The sequence below is a fragment of the Ictalurus furcatus genome, chromosome 17 (assembly GCF_023375685.1).
Source record: "Ictalurus furcatus strain D&B chromosome 17, Billie_1.0, whole genome shotgun sequence".
Classification (NCBI taxonomy): domain Eukaryota; kingdom Metazoa; phylum Chordata; class Actinopteri; order Siluriformes; family Ictaluridae; genus Ictalurus; species Ictalurus furcatus.
Genome location: NC_071271.1, coordinates 4,968,499 through 4,981,269, shown reverse-complemented (window position 1 = coordinate 4,981,269; position 12,771 = coordinate 4,968,499). Strand labels below are relative to the sequence as shown.

Sequence of the window (12,771 nt, the reverse complement as noted above, 5' to 3'; positions counted from 1 at the left end):
AGACAGTGAGAGTGAGAGTGTGTGAGAGAGACAGTGAGAGTGAGAGTGTGTGAGAGAGACAGTGAGGGTGAGAGTATGTGAGAGAGACAGTGAGAATGAGAATGTGTGAGAGAGACAGTGAGAGAGAGAGTGTGTGTGAGAGAGAGAGAGAGAAAGAGAAATTCCCTAAGGCATGTCTCATTAACTTAAACTATGAAGGATAAGTGCATCCATGTTTTTACAGCAGGAGTAGGATGCTTTTTAAAAAGCACTTGGTGTGTGTGTGTGCGTGTGTGTGTGTGTGTGTGTGTGTGTGTGTGTGTGTGCGTGTGTGTGTGCACTCGTTCCCAGTAGTTTAATGGATCCTGCAGTCTTATAAAGACCTCCCTCTCCTCTCTCCCTCCCACTCCAGTTCTGAGATTTCTGTCTTTCCCATGACTCTTCACTCTCTTCATCTTCTTCCAGAACTTCTGATCACACGGCTAATTGCGACGGAGGTGAACCGAAAAGCGTTTCTCCAGACTAACACGGCTCCGTTTCATTCGAAACAGTTCTGAGAACCTTCACACGGCGGTAGATGATGAACGACCAAACTGGTGTTCTTCACAGACAGTTTCTCAAGCAGACTTTTTAGGCCGAGTTTAGGATAAACCCAGGAGGTGCCGACATTTACGCTTAGGCTTAGCGTACTTTCACTAGGTGCTGACGTTTGTCCTGGTGAACTTTCACCTGGAAATTTGCCAATCCTCGATAGAAACCGAGACTGTCGGCTTTTTGGGTCGATAGAAATGGACGTTTATCTGTAAAATGTTTATACTGTATAACTTCGATCAAAACACAGTTATTTCCATAAAAATCATTGTGAATGTTTCCTTTAAGAATTCCACGTACTGTATAATCCCAAATTCTTTCCAGGTCCTTCGAAAAAGAGCAACAAAACCCAAACACACATCATGTTTACAGATTAATGACGGATTCATATCGTTCTCATGGCTCAAGTATTGCAGCAGTTAAGAAAATGATGCCATGATTTGTCCACACACACACACACACACACACACACACACACACACCAATCCATCCATTTATCCATCCATTTTATTCTATTAGTCCCTTTATTATATAGAATAACCCTGAAATAACCATACCGTGTTACACACACACACACACACACACACACACACTCTTATTCACACACTCTGTAGAGCTTTTCCAACACCCCTTCCCCTTTCCCTGAAACATCTGATAAAGGTTAATGCCGCTGTGCCAACGCAAACAGCAGTCTTTGTTTTTGTCTGTGGGAGGATAAGAGCTCTGGAGTGGAGCACACACACACACACACACACACACACACACACACATAGCATTTCAGACATGCTTAATGACAACAGTCTAATTACTGCCTTTAGTCTGGAGACACAGCTTATCTCTCACACTCACACTACAGCTCTCTGATACACACTATGTCTACTCAGTCACCCCAGATATGTGTGTGTGTGTGTGTGTGTGTGTGTGTGTGTGTGTGTGTGTGTAGTGTGCGTACAGGGCCGGTATGGACCGAACTGTTCCCGTGTGTGCGCGTGTTCCGGACATCAGCAGCTCTGTCACCATGTCACAGGCAGATGCACCTGCCCACCTGGTTACTACGGCAACCACTGTCAACTCAGTAAGCCGGCACTGCTCATCTCTCCAATACGGCAATACGAGCACGTGGTGTATTATTTTATTGGACCGTTCAGTGCAGTAGTGTGTAGTTGTGGAATTTAGCTACGAATAAATGCATATTGAATATACCATCGCAGTGTGTTACGGATTTTTCTTTTCAACGTTCGGCGTTTATTAGTGACAGAGAGTGTGTGTGTGTGTGTGTGTGTGTGTGTGTGTGTGTGTGTGTGTGTGTTCCAGAATGCCGAGAAGGAACGTTCGGTCCTGACTGCAAAAAGAGATGCAGGTGTGTCAACGGGGGACGGTGTGACTTCAAGACTGGAACGTGCCTCTGTCCTCCAGGTTATTTGGGAGCCAACTGCAGCACCGGTAAGTGCTCGGGATCGCTCGGGATTGGGGATGTGACCGAGTACAAAATATATTATTTTGTATAATCCCGTGTGTATGCGTAGACTTATTACGAGCTGGAGTGATGTAGCTGAGGTTGAGGAACTGACAGAACCGTGTGACAGTGTAGGATCCTGGTTTCAGGCGTTCTCAATAAAGAACAATGGGAGATAGTACACGCTTGTGTGTTTTCTGTTTGTCAGGTTGTCCAGCAGGGAGCTATGGTAAAGACTGTGCTAAAGTGTGCGAGTGCGGCGAGGGAGGACGGTGCCACCCGGTGACCGGGAGGTGTAACTGCACGTCTGGGAGAATGGGTCATTCCTGCCAAGAAGGTACCAACCCGCCGTGCATGACGCGTAACCCGATCACTCCTCGTTCTGCTGTTCTTTCTTTTCTGTTTCTGTCCTTTCATCACCGTTCACGTCGGATTTATTAACACCTCTCTCTCGCCTCACGCCCGACTCATGCCAATCAAACTCAAGACGCCGAATACCACAAAGAGCACGATTATTTCACAAAACAACCTCCCTCTCTCCCTCCCTCCCTGATGTCACGACGTTTATTATGGTTAACAAATTCTCTCCGTTTCCTGTACGCGGGGAACGCGATACAGCAGCCCAATTTCCAGACGATCAGATTGCTAATCGTCTGCACTTATCACTCGTTCCAGCACAGTAATGAAACGGGACTTTCCGAGCAAGCGCGAGCGTTTCGGCTCACCGTGCCTCACGTTCGCCTTTTGCCGAAGTTAGCATGTATCGCAGATGCCTCTTAAGTAGCCGATTCTCCGTGTTCCGTGTCGACAGATTTGGCGTGGAATCAAATAAACAAACAGGAAAATCAAAGCAAATCTCGTACCGTCGTCCTTGCTCTAAATTACCCGCAGAAACATGATTGCTCTTTTCTTTCGCTGCCAAATCATGACTCTGGTGCCTTCTCGCTAATGATCTTGGGCTTAAGTAAACGCAAAAAAAAAAAAAAAAAAAAAAAAACCCGCACATGCGTCCGCACGTGTGTGTCCAGCACTAGCGGTGTGTTGAGTCTTGGTAATTGCAGTCATTTGGAAATTTTGAATAAAAGGCCGTACTTGTGCTGATGTAGTGGGGAAGGAAAACAAGAGCGACACTTAGCAATAGCTCTCGTCTGATTAGACTCTGAATGTGCGTACAACTGCGCCTATTGATATTCACGCAACGCCGTGGCTCCGTCCCAAACGCTGGTCTAGCTAGAGGTCTTAATACACTTAAGAACTCATAAAACAAAAACAAAAAAAAGTAGTAAAAACTGATTGTATAAGTGTTTATACAGTGAAGTTCAAACTCTTACACCACTAATGAAAGTGCTTCCATTTTGTATTCTTTTCGAATTTAATAAAACTTTATTCCCCCCCCCCATTACAAACGGTCAATAATAACTGTGAAAAATAAAATTTGCATGAATTTCAGATATTTTTTTCCGTATTTGGTACCTGTAGTGACGTAGTAATGAAATCGCCACGTTACAGAGCAACCGGAAAAAGCGCAAAGACTGTCCGGAAAAACTTACTGACCGTTCCAAATCCCTGACACTGGAGACTCCTTCCAGTTAAATGTTAAACAAACATCCCCTTCTTCACTATATAAACGCTTTCCTCCGCTTTGTTTCGTTTCATTCGAATACGCAGAGCGTCTGCCATGCAAGTCCTTATGAATGACTTGTTACTATAGAAACGCTCAAATATTCAAAATGAGCACATTTATACTGTATAAATCTGTATACGCCCGAGCTGCTGTTGTGGAAAATGAATCGACACGTTCCGACCAATCAGAATGGGGGAAATCTGAATAAGGAATTTATAGTTGCCTCTTTCACCTTGCAGTGTGTCCTAGGGGGCGCTATGGAGCTCAGTGTCGTGGTGTGTGCACGTGTGTAAACGGAGGTGTGTGCGACCCCGTTGACGGAACATGCAGATGTGGACTAGGCAGCACCGGCACACACTGCCAGGAAGGTAAACAAACAAAGGAGTAAACATGCGGCAAGCCACAAAGTAAACGAGCACCTGAAGCTAGACGCACTAAAATCTGAGTGCATCACGAGTGTTTTACAGGACACACTGGTGTAATTACACACACGATAGCAAAACAGTGTCTTAATACAATGTGTGTGTGTGTGTAGTGTGTCTCCCAGGCCGGTACGGAGCTAACTGCGAACAGGAGTGTGTGTGTCAGAATAATGGCACATGTGACCGCATTACAGGCTCCTGCTCCTGTGCACACGGATACTACGGCCCCATCTGCCAACACCGTGAGTGTGTGTGTGTGTGTGTGTGTGTGTGTGTGTGCACACTCCTACTGACAGCTTAATAAGTAATATACAGTAAGAAGTTATCTTTCCGTCCAAAGTGAGCAAAAAACTCCACCCTGAACCACATTAAATTTACATATTAAACTATTTCTTAAGTATCTTCATGCTTGAAAGAAACGGAAGCTGATCTGTTTGAGCAGAGAGGACGTTCAGATGCGGAAGTGAGGGAGCTGGACAGACTCGAGGACTAAAGCGCCGCTGCATTGGTCTCTTTTAGATAGATAGAGATGAAGCAAAGGCTAAATCCCACTGCAAGTTGAAATATGCCCAATAAAGAAGCATTATTGTGTATTGTGTATACGGTACGAGTATGTAGAACGACGCTAAGGTCGAGCTATAAACAAAGCGAACACACACCAGTATTATACAAGGTTTCTGTAGAGGATAAACTATTTCTCGCTATCGCTCAGTTCACTTTTTCCTCCTAGGAACAAACAAACAAAAAATGACCATCAGAATGATTTCATTTGCGTTTATCTTTGTAAATACGTGTTCTGTATTAGCGATCTAAAATATTAGCATGCACACTGACATTACTTCTAAATCGGTTTGTTTTTTGATGACAGGAAACTTGTCTTCTCTCTTCTTCACTTTTTTTTTCCTCTCACCCATCCCAGAATGCCCTGCTGGGTTTTTCGGCGCGCTCTGCTCATATCGCTGCAACTGCACTGACGCTCGAACGTGCGATCACGTGACGGGACACTGCACGTGTCCTCCAGGCTACACCGGCGAGCGCTGTGAGAAACGTAAGCCACTCGCGTGACGTCTGCGATAGTTATTTGCAAATTGTATTTATGTCTAAATTTATGAAATCAGCACACACGCTTTACGATATCGAATAAATCCGGTTTGAATTAACAATGCGAATAAACAGGGAAAATACACAAAATATTCGAATTAAAAAAGTATAAACAGTTGGCTTGTTAACTGTGCATGAACTGATTCATGTATTTGTTTATTTATTAAAGGAAGGTGAGCTAACAGCACGTGTTAAAAATGACTTATAATCTTTATATAATCCTTTCTTTGTGTCCTTTATTATAAAATTGCAAATGGATCGCTTTGTTGACATTTTATAAAACATATAACAGTAAGAAGGTAGAGTTAATACTGCTTAAAATCGCTTAATAAATACAGAAAATACTGTAAGTGATCATTATCATTGTTTAACGGTTAATAGACTATTACTTAACTGTATAATAATTATTACTTCCCTATTAAGTAATGTTTATTAATTGTAAAGGATACATTTTTTTTATTTTAATAAAATCGTAGGCGAGTCAAACTGTTCTGAAGCGTACACCCGGCTCGAAATGGACCTCAATGGACTAGTGTTTTTTTAATACAAGTAATGGTACAGTCTAAACTAATAACACAGTCGGGTTTTTGTACAATGGTGTGTAAATGTAGAGTGGAGACCCGTTTCTTTCCATTTCTGATTAGGAATAATGAGAGTGTGTGTGTGTGTGTGTGTGTGTGTACAGGTTGTGCAGCGGGCACTTTTGGTGTGGGGTGTGTACACCAGTGTAAGTGTGTAGATGGTGTCCCTTGTGATCCAGTTACAGGCAGATGCATTTGTCCCCCAGGAAGGACAGGGGAGTACTGCGATAAAGGTACACACACCTCACACACATGTATTGATATTTCATTAGAAATGATGTATAAACACCACTTCTCTCACTTTCCCTGTGAGCTACGTCTACCTTAATCTCTCTCTCTTTCTCTCGCTCTCTCAGAGTGTGTGAGTGGGTCATTTGGACCTCAGTGTTCTCTACAGTGTCACTGCGCTCATGGAGGTCAGTGTGACCAGCGAAACGGACGCTGTGCGTGTTCATTCCCCTGGCATGGACCAACTTGTCAGGATGGTAAGAGTCTGTGTGTGTGTGTGTGTGTGTGTGTGTGTGTGTGTGTTTCATTTTTAAGCAAAATTGCAGTTTTTATTAATAAAAAGAAAAAGTTGTAATTTTATGGTTAGGGTTAGATTTAGGTGTGCCGTAGCATTAATTAGCTGCGTTAATAATTATGTCAGTGGAAGGTCCTCACAAGGGTCGTAAGACAAGTGTGTGTGTGTGTGTGTGGGGGGGGGCAAAACATCAAAAATATCATATGTACATAAGAATTAATAGAATTCCTACCAATAAACCCACATTAAAAAACCACATTTTAAAAAGCCAATTAAAATAATGTTTCAATGTGACTTTTATTAAACACAAAAACTCTACTGTAAGTAGAAGAAGTCAGTCAGTGTTCTAAAAACTACCGATGTAAGACCAGTAATATTTTCGGAAAGGTGTCCGATTACCTTGTTTATTGTGATATCAGTGACTGGGAGAGGTAGAGACGTGGTTCCTCACCTTTTTCCATCCACCACCGAATGCTTCTACCATTCTGTATTACTGTCCATCACATGGTGCAGAAAGCTGAAACCGCTCCTAGAATATATATGTGTGTGTGTTACACTGTGTGTGAGAAAGAACCTATGATAGGCCTCTAAGATGTTAAGGCTCTTCTGTCTTTCTCCATTTTGGTCAGTCTTCTCTGACAGTTATGTTAAGTGAACCACAGCAGGGTGCAACACGTGGTTTTTTGTGTGCGTGTGCATGTGTGTGTGTGTACAAACCCCATAGTCCCCTTGAAACCTTTCACATTTGCTTCTCATTTTTAAGATGACATGCCTCTTTCTCTTTACTGCTACTTTCTTGTCTTTCCTTCTTCTCCTCTGGCTTTTTTTTTTTTTTTTGGCTTTTCAACTCATTTTCTCACGTCTCTCTTGCTCTCTAATGTAAAAGGTGCTTTGTTCTACCATAGCCTAAAGCAAATCCTCCATTCGTTTTTCAGCCAAATGTCTATCCAACATAGCTGTATATTAGTGTGTGATGGGCAAGAATTTTAACACGTTACCATGTACCAAGAAAAGACTTGAGAACTTGTTTACCCCAAACTCACTTAAAATGGATGTAGAGCTGTTGAATTCTGCCAGTTAACATTATTGCACTATTGCATCGAAGGTCTTATCACGAGCAAGACGTAAGAGAAAGTCCAAAGGCTTACCAAAGCTGTTCTTATGGAGTTTTATCAACGATCCATAAGCAATACACTTTTCTGAACTTGATGCGTTCGGTTTATCCGTAACTACTGGGGGTCGGATTTCCCTCAATTCCCCCGAGCCACCCTTGGGGCACCAGCTCAGTCCTGCAACCCCTTCAGTCCAGCTCGCATGCACCGCTGGGAGGCTTCAAACAGTCCCTAAAAATGGTGGTGAGCAGAATGCTGATGTCTTGCTTGTAGCACCTTATGCGTTATTCTGCATTTCTGTAACAGAAGTCACAAAGGATTTCACTGTGCTGCAGTGTAAAGACTATATAGATGGTGTTAAAGGTTTTAAACTGCTCGCTATACTGTGCCTGAGCAACCAGACAAAGACTTACGTTCAGATGTATGCAGCCTTGGTTAGGTCTAATGACACTGGTTCACATATGACAAACAGGTCATTTATTTCCCCTTGTCCTGCTTGCATGGAATAATTGCTGCAATCTGCCACTATCAACCCCTCAGTGAAAAAGGAGATTGAAATCTTTCTCCAGGCAGGGGGATACCCAAGTGTAAGTGGCATAGTCTGCACTGCCGAACACATGAACATTAACCCCACGGAACCTACCGTATGTGTACGACATGGTCAGTTGTTGGGCCTCTGGCCAAAGAAGCCCTGGAGTAAAGAGCACAGATCTCCAATACTAAAGAGTTGCATGGACCCCACTCATGAAATACAGGGTCTGCCATCAGCCCTCATCCATTTTGGGGCTCCGGGCCTTGTCAATTTCAGACCCCATGAAGTTTGCCACTCTGTCCAAAGAAGTTTGTTCCCTCTCGGACCGAGACATGATCAAAAGAGTAGATCCTGTGCTTTAGAAAAAGAGGGTTCTACTCAATATATTTCCTAGTTCAGAAGAAGGATGGTCATTTATGTTTTGTAGATTTGAGAGGACTTCCTTTGGAAGTGGGTTATCAGCCTGCAATAATCAAATACCACAGAGAGATGCATTCTCATCACAGGTTGATGGCACAAGCCCCGACTTGCTGGAAGCATGAGGCTTTTATCATGATAGGCGACACTTGAAAGCAGTGCCACATCAGATAGAGATAGTCAGTCACCATGGGTGCCTCCCTCACAGGCTGAAGGTAAATGTAGTGCCACAGAGGCACAGGAGGTGTGTGGAACCCCAGTATCAGCCAGCTGACTCTGCAGGTAGTCCAGCTAGCCCTCCGATTGTTCTTACCAGTTCTGAGACACTGCCACATTCTGGTCCATTTGGAAACCATGCAGATGGTCAGAGGCTACAATTACTAGGGTGGCATGAGGCCAGAAAACTCATGAAACTCAAACACATGACAACTGTTCGACAGCCCACCCATGGTTAGCCTCTGAGACCAAATCACTTGTCAGGGAGGCAAAATGTTGATGTCAAGACAGCACACATGCCCAAAATAATGACGTCTGCACCTAGAAGTGGTGCCCCAGATCTGGGAAACAGCTGGGACTCTTCCATGTGCAAAATTCACTCACTGTGGTTCTCCTACGCAGAGCTCAACAGTCTGCTAAATAAAGACACACTGGCCCTTGACTGGCCCTAATGTCTAATGCGCTCATTTTCACCAATGCCAATGAATTCAGCCATCGTACAATAGGGTCCTGCTTGTACTGTAGCCTCTGAGTGGTCTATTGAACCCTTGGTTTCCACTGCTGCTCCTACTGGTACGCAGAATGGCTTGGCAGCTTCCTCCATGAATAGATTTGTTGTCCCAAAGTACTAACCTTCCTACAGGGACTGCTAGACTACAGAACGTCCCCATTTATGTCGAAGGTGTATGTGGGGGCCAGTGCACTGCATCACAGCACTTTTGGTGGTGTCTTCTTGGGGGATCATAAATTTGTCACAGCCTCTGAAGGCAACAAGGCACTTTTATGCGGCTACCTTCCTACAAGAGCCAAGTGTGAGATCATATCCATGTACTGGTATCCCTTAAGATCCCCAATGATTCAATGCAGGATTATGAACTGACTAAAGCCTTTTTGCTAGCGATCCCTTCAACAAAAAGCAGGAGAACTACATCTTTTGATGAGAAACCTGAGCATTCCTTGCTATACCCAAAATCCACCTACAGTATGATTTGAACTGGAAAAGTGTAAAATTTGGATCACCTAAACAGCACATTTGTAACAGGGGTAAGGTACAAGGAGCGTCCTTGTCTTCACAGAGACTGGCCCACTGGGTGGTGCATGTCATTACTATGGCCTACAGCCAGGCTGGACACCCAACCCCTACCATAAGGTGCCACTCTATAAGGAGTAACTTATCCTCATGGGCATTACCTAGTGGCATGTCTCTACAGGAAGTCTGTGCTGTGGGCAGTGTGCATCTTTCCTAGGTTCTACAGGGTTAACATTGTCCTTTCCAGTGGAGCGACCACGATGGTCGTCTCTGAACACCTTCCCACTCAGTCCTAAAGTGAGTCAGTTCCTCATGACCTAGGTTATCCAAGTAATTCTCACAGCTTGCTGGTTACATAACCTCCAGGGCTCCCTGTCATTCAGAACAAATGCCCAGCCATGGAGCCGTGAACTTGGCATGAAGTTTCCTTTTTATTGCCCCGTCCCAACTTTTTTGAGACGTGTTGCGGCCATCAAATTCAAAATGACCTTATTTTCTCCTTAAAATGCTACATTTCCTTGATATGTTTTCTATGTTCTATTGTGAATAACATATGGGTTTATGAGATTTGCAAAACATTGCATTCTGTTTTTATTTACATTTCACACAACGTCCCAACTTTTTTGGAATGGGGGGGGGGTGTACAACAGAATTAGTCACTCATTCACACACACATCACTCATTTAATCCCACAGTCAGTCGCCTCACAGTCTGTTTGCTCCGTCCTCATTTCCTTTAAGTCTCGGTTTCTCACTTTAGTCGTCACTACCACCAACGTACTGTTTATGTCTTCTGACAGATTTTAATGCAGGTATTCTCTCTCTCTTTCTCTCTCTCTCTCTCTCTTTGTGTTTTTCTCTCAGAGTTTAGCTTGGCTGTCTCTCTCCCACCAAAGAGACGGAGAGGCTTGTAACACAACGCTCTTCTACGGCTGCCGGAAAAACACACACCCACTTATTGCACATTAATGGACACTTTAGACTTTGTGTGTGTGTGTGTGTGTGTGTGTGTGTGTGTTCTGTGGTATACGACTCTGCAACCACTCTGTTCATCAGTTGTGTGTATGAATGTGAAATTGAATGTGATTCAACCATGCATTAGCTTCAGACCAGGAAGATAATATATGTGCATTTTATATGTGCACACGTGTGGAAATGTGTGTGCATACATTTTAAGGGATCCTGTTCTTTTAAACCGTAGTAATCAAAACGTGCAACAGCCCGTACAGCCACAAGATCCATGCAGTTTTACATTTTACAAGCCACACACACACACACACACACACAAATGCAACCTCGGCCTTTCATTTCACTAAATCCAAACACAAATGCAATATAAAAAAAATAAAATGAAAAAAAACCCCACTCACACTGTCACAAGAAGGTGCTACACAGGTACATTTCTGTTCCCTGAGGTACAAACAACATAAGTACCTGTTTAAAGGTACACTAATGGTTCCGTTACGTTGTTCCTCTACAACTGCTCCTCTGAGTGAAGGCATAAAAGACGTAACCCTTGAGAGTACCACCATGCTGACGAACATCTATCCCTTAACACCCTAGTTTAATATATAGAACGTATTACCGAATGGTTTAAATGATAGTAACGATTCTAAAAGAAGCAGGACTTTATACTGTCGAGCTCAAGCCCGAGGGCTAAAATGAATCCGATCCATGTTTAATTAGTTAGCAGAACGAATGCACATTTGGTCAGTTCTAGATCTCAAACAATAAAGCAAACGAAGTGCTAGTAGACGTTAAAACAATTCTCGGTTGCGGAAGAGTGTGTGGAAGGGCGATTATTGTTTTTCCTATCATGTACAGCAAAAGGTATTTTGTTCTAGAAAATGTGTGTGTGTGTGTGTGTGAGATTGAAGATAAATTAGCAGTATTAAGTATCAGAAATGTGTATTTGTGTTTAAAATGATGATTGTGGCAGCGTCCAGTCGCGCCGCAGTGAACGGCTTTCAGGCTCTTTATGTATTTCCTGTGATGTGATTCCTGAGACAAGCGCGGCTGATATCCAGTTACTCGGCACGTTGTCTGAGTGACGTTGTGTAAATTGTTAAAAGCGAGCTGTCCGGTTCAGTCCGATTGCTGTAAACGAAGCCTCCGAAGATCAGTGATCCACCGACGCTTACACGCCAAACAGCTCTAATCCGTAAGCCTACAAATGGCCCGTCCTCGTACTGTACTTTCAACAGGAGAGTGTAAAAAATGAGATGTGAAAGACGGACGTGCTTTGTCTCCTGTAATACTCGTGTTTACTTTTAATTAATCTCAAGCAGTCAGGAAACACAAATACTGTCCCGTTGATCAAACCTCTCGGTGAATGAAATGGTGCTACGATGAAGAATTATGAGGTTTGAATTAAATACTGTGTTTTTTTTCTTCTCCCTTTAAGACTGTGTGTGTGTGTCTGTTCTTCAGCTGATTTAATCATAGTAACAGTCCTTTTCCAACAAATCTTGATATACAGTGCAGTCTATGAATAATTAGACCGAGATTAGACTAAAGACATTATTGGTGGTTCTATGTACCGTATCTCAGATGGTCATTGCAACATGAAATGAAACCCATTATCATCAAAGTTATTCTACTCAGGTAGCAATTTGATGTTTGGTCAGCGTTCGTCACTCTCAGACGTTCAACTGGGTCATTTTGTCTATTGGACAAAAGTTGGGCCACCATGGCCGATAATTTCACCACCTTTAAATCCAGCTTGCCAATGTTAAACCATCAGCCATTTCACTCTGGGTTCCAATAGAATTTTGCCCATTGGGCCAATGCTGGCAAAGAGCTCGTTTTCCAACACTGGGCCAGTGTTGGACATCACAGCCGTCCATAATAGATGTTAGACCAACATAAGTCTCACTATTTAGTTTTTACGATTGTGAATTAATTTGTTTGACTGGCCAACATTTTTTAGTATTTAGTTATCCTCACAAGAATCCGAGAACCTTTTGACTTTAACTTATTTTATTCACTCATAAGGTAAGTGAATGTAATTGTATTGGAGATTTTATATCAGAAACTATGAAATTTTTTTAGCCATTTCTTTTAGCTGGTAAGGGGTGTGCTATTATAGGAAAGAGATTCATAGGACTGTGTGTGTGTGTGTGTGTGTGTGTGAGTGAGTGAGCTAAAGCCAGAGAGTGGGATGAAAAAGAGGTCGTCACCTGCCTATA

General features: G+C 43.1%; 1 protein-coding gene across 1 annotated transcript in view; it reads left to right on the top strand.

Moving 5' to 3' along the window:
• megf6 (multiple EGF like domains 6) overlaps positions 1-12,549 on the top strand; it is a 44,993-nt gene extending 32,444 nt beyond the window's left edge. Inside the window, exons 20-28 of the mRNA XM_053647644.1 lie at positions 1,514-1,645; positions 1,885-2,013; positions 2,235-2,363; positions 3,890-4,018; positions 4,186-4,314; positions 4,992-5,120; positions 5,859-5,987; positions 6,111-6,239; positions 10,448-12,549. Of these exons, the coding sequence (XP_053503619.1) occupies positions 1,514-1,645; positions 1,885-2,013; positions 2,235-2,363; positions 3,890-4,018; positions 4,186-4,314; positions 4,992-5,120; positions 5,859-5,987; positions 6,111-6,239; positions 10,448-10,497 (1,085 nt within the window). The 3' untranslated portion in view covers positions 10,498-12,549. The remainder of the gene's footprint in view (positions 1-1,513; positions 1,646-1,884; positions 2,014-2,234; positions 2,364-3,889; positions 4,019-4,185; positions 4,315-4,991; positions 5,121-5,858; positions 5,988-6,110; positions 6,240-10,447) is intronic.
• The last annotated feature ends 222 nt before the right edge of the window (positions 12,550-12,771 follow it).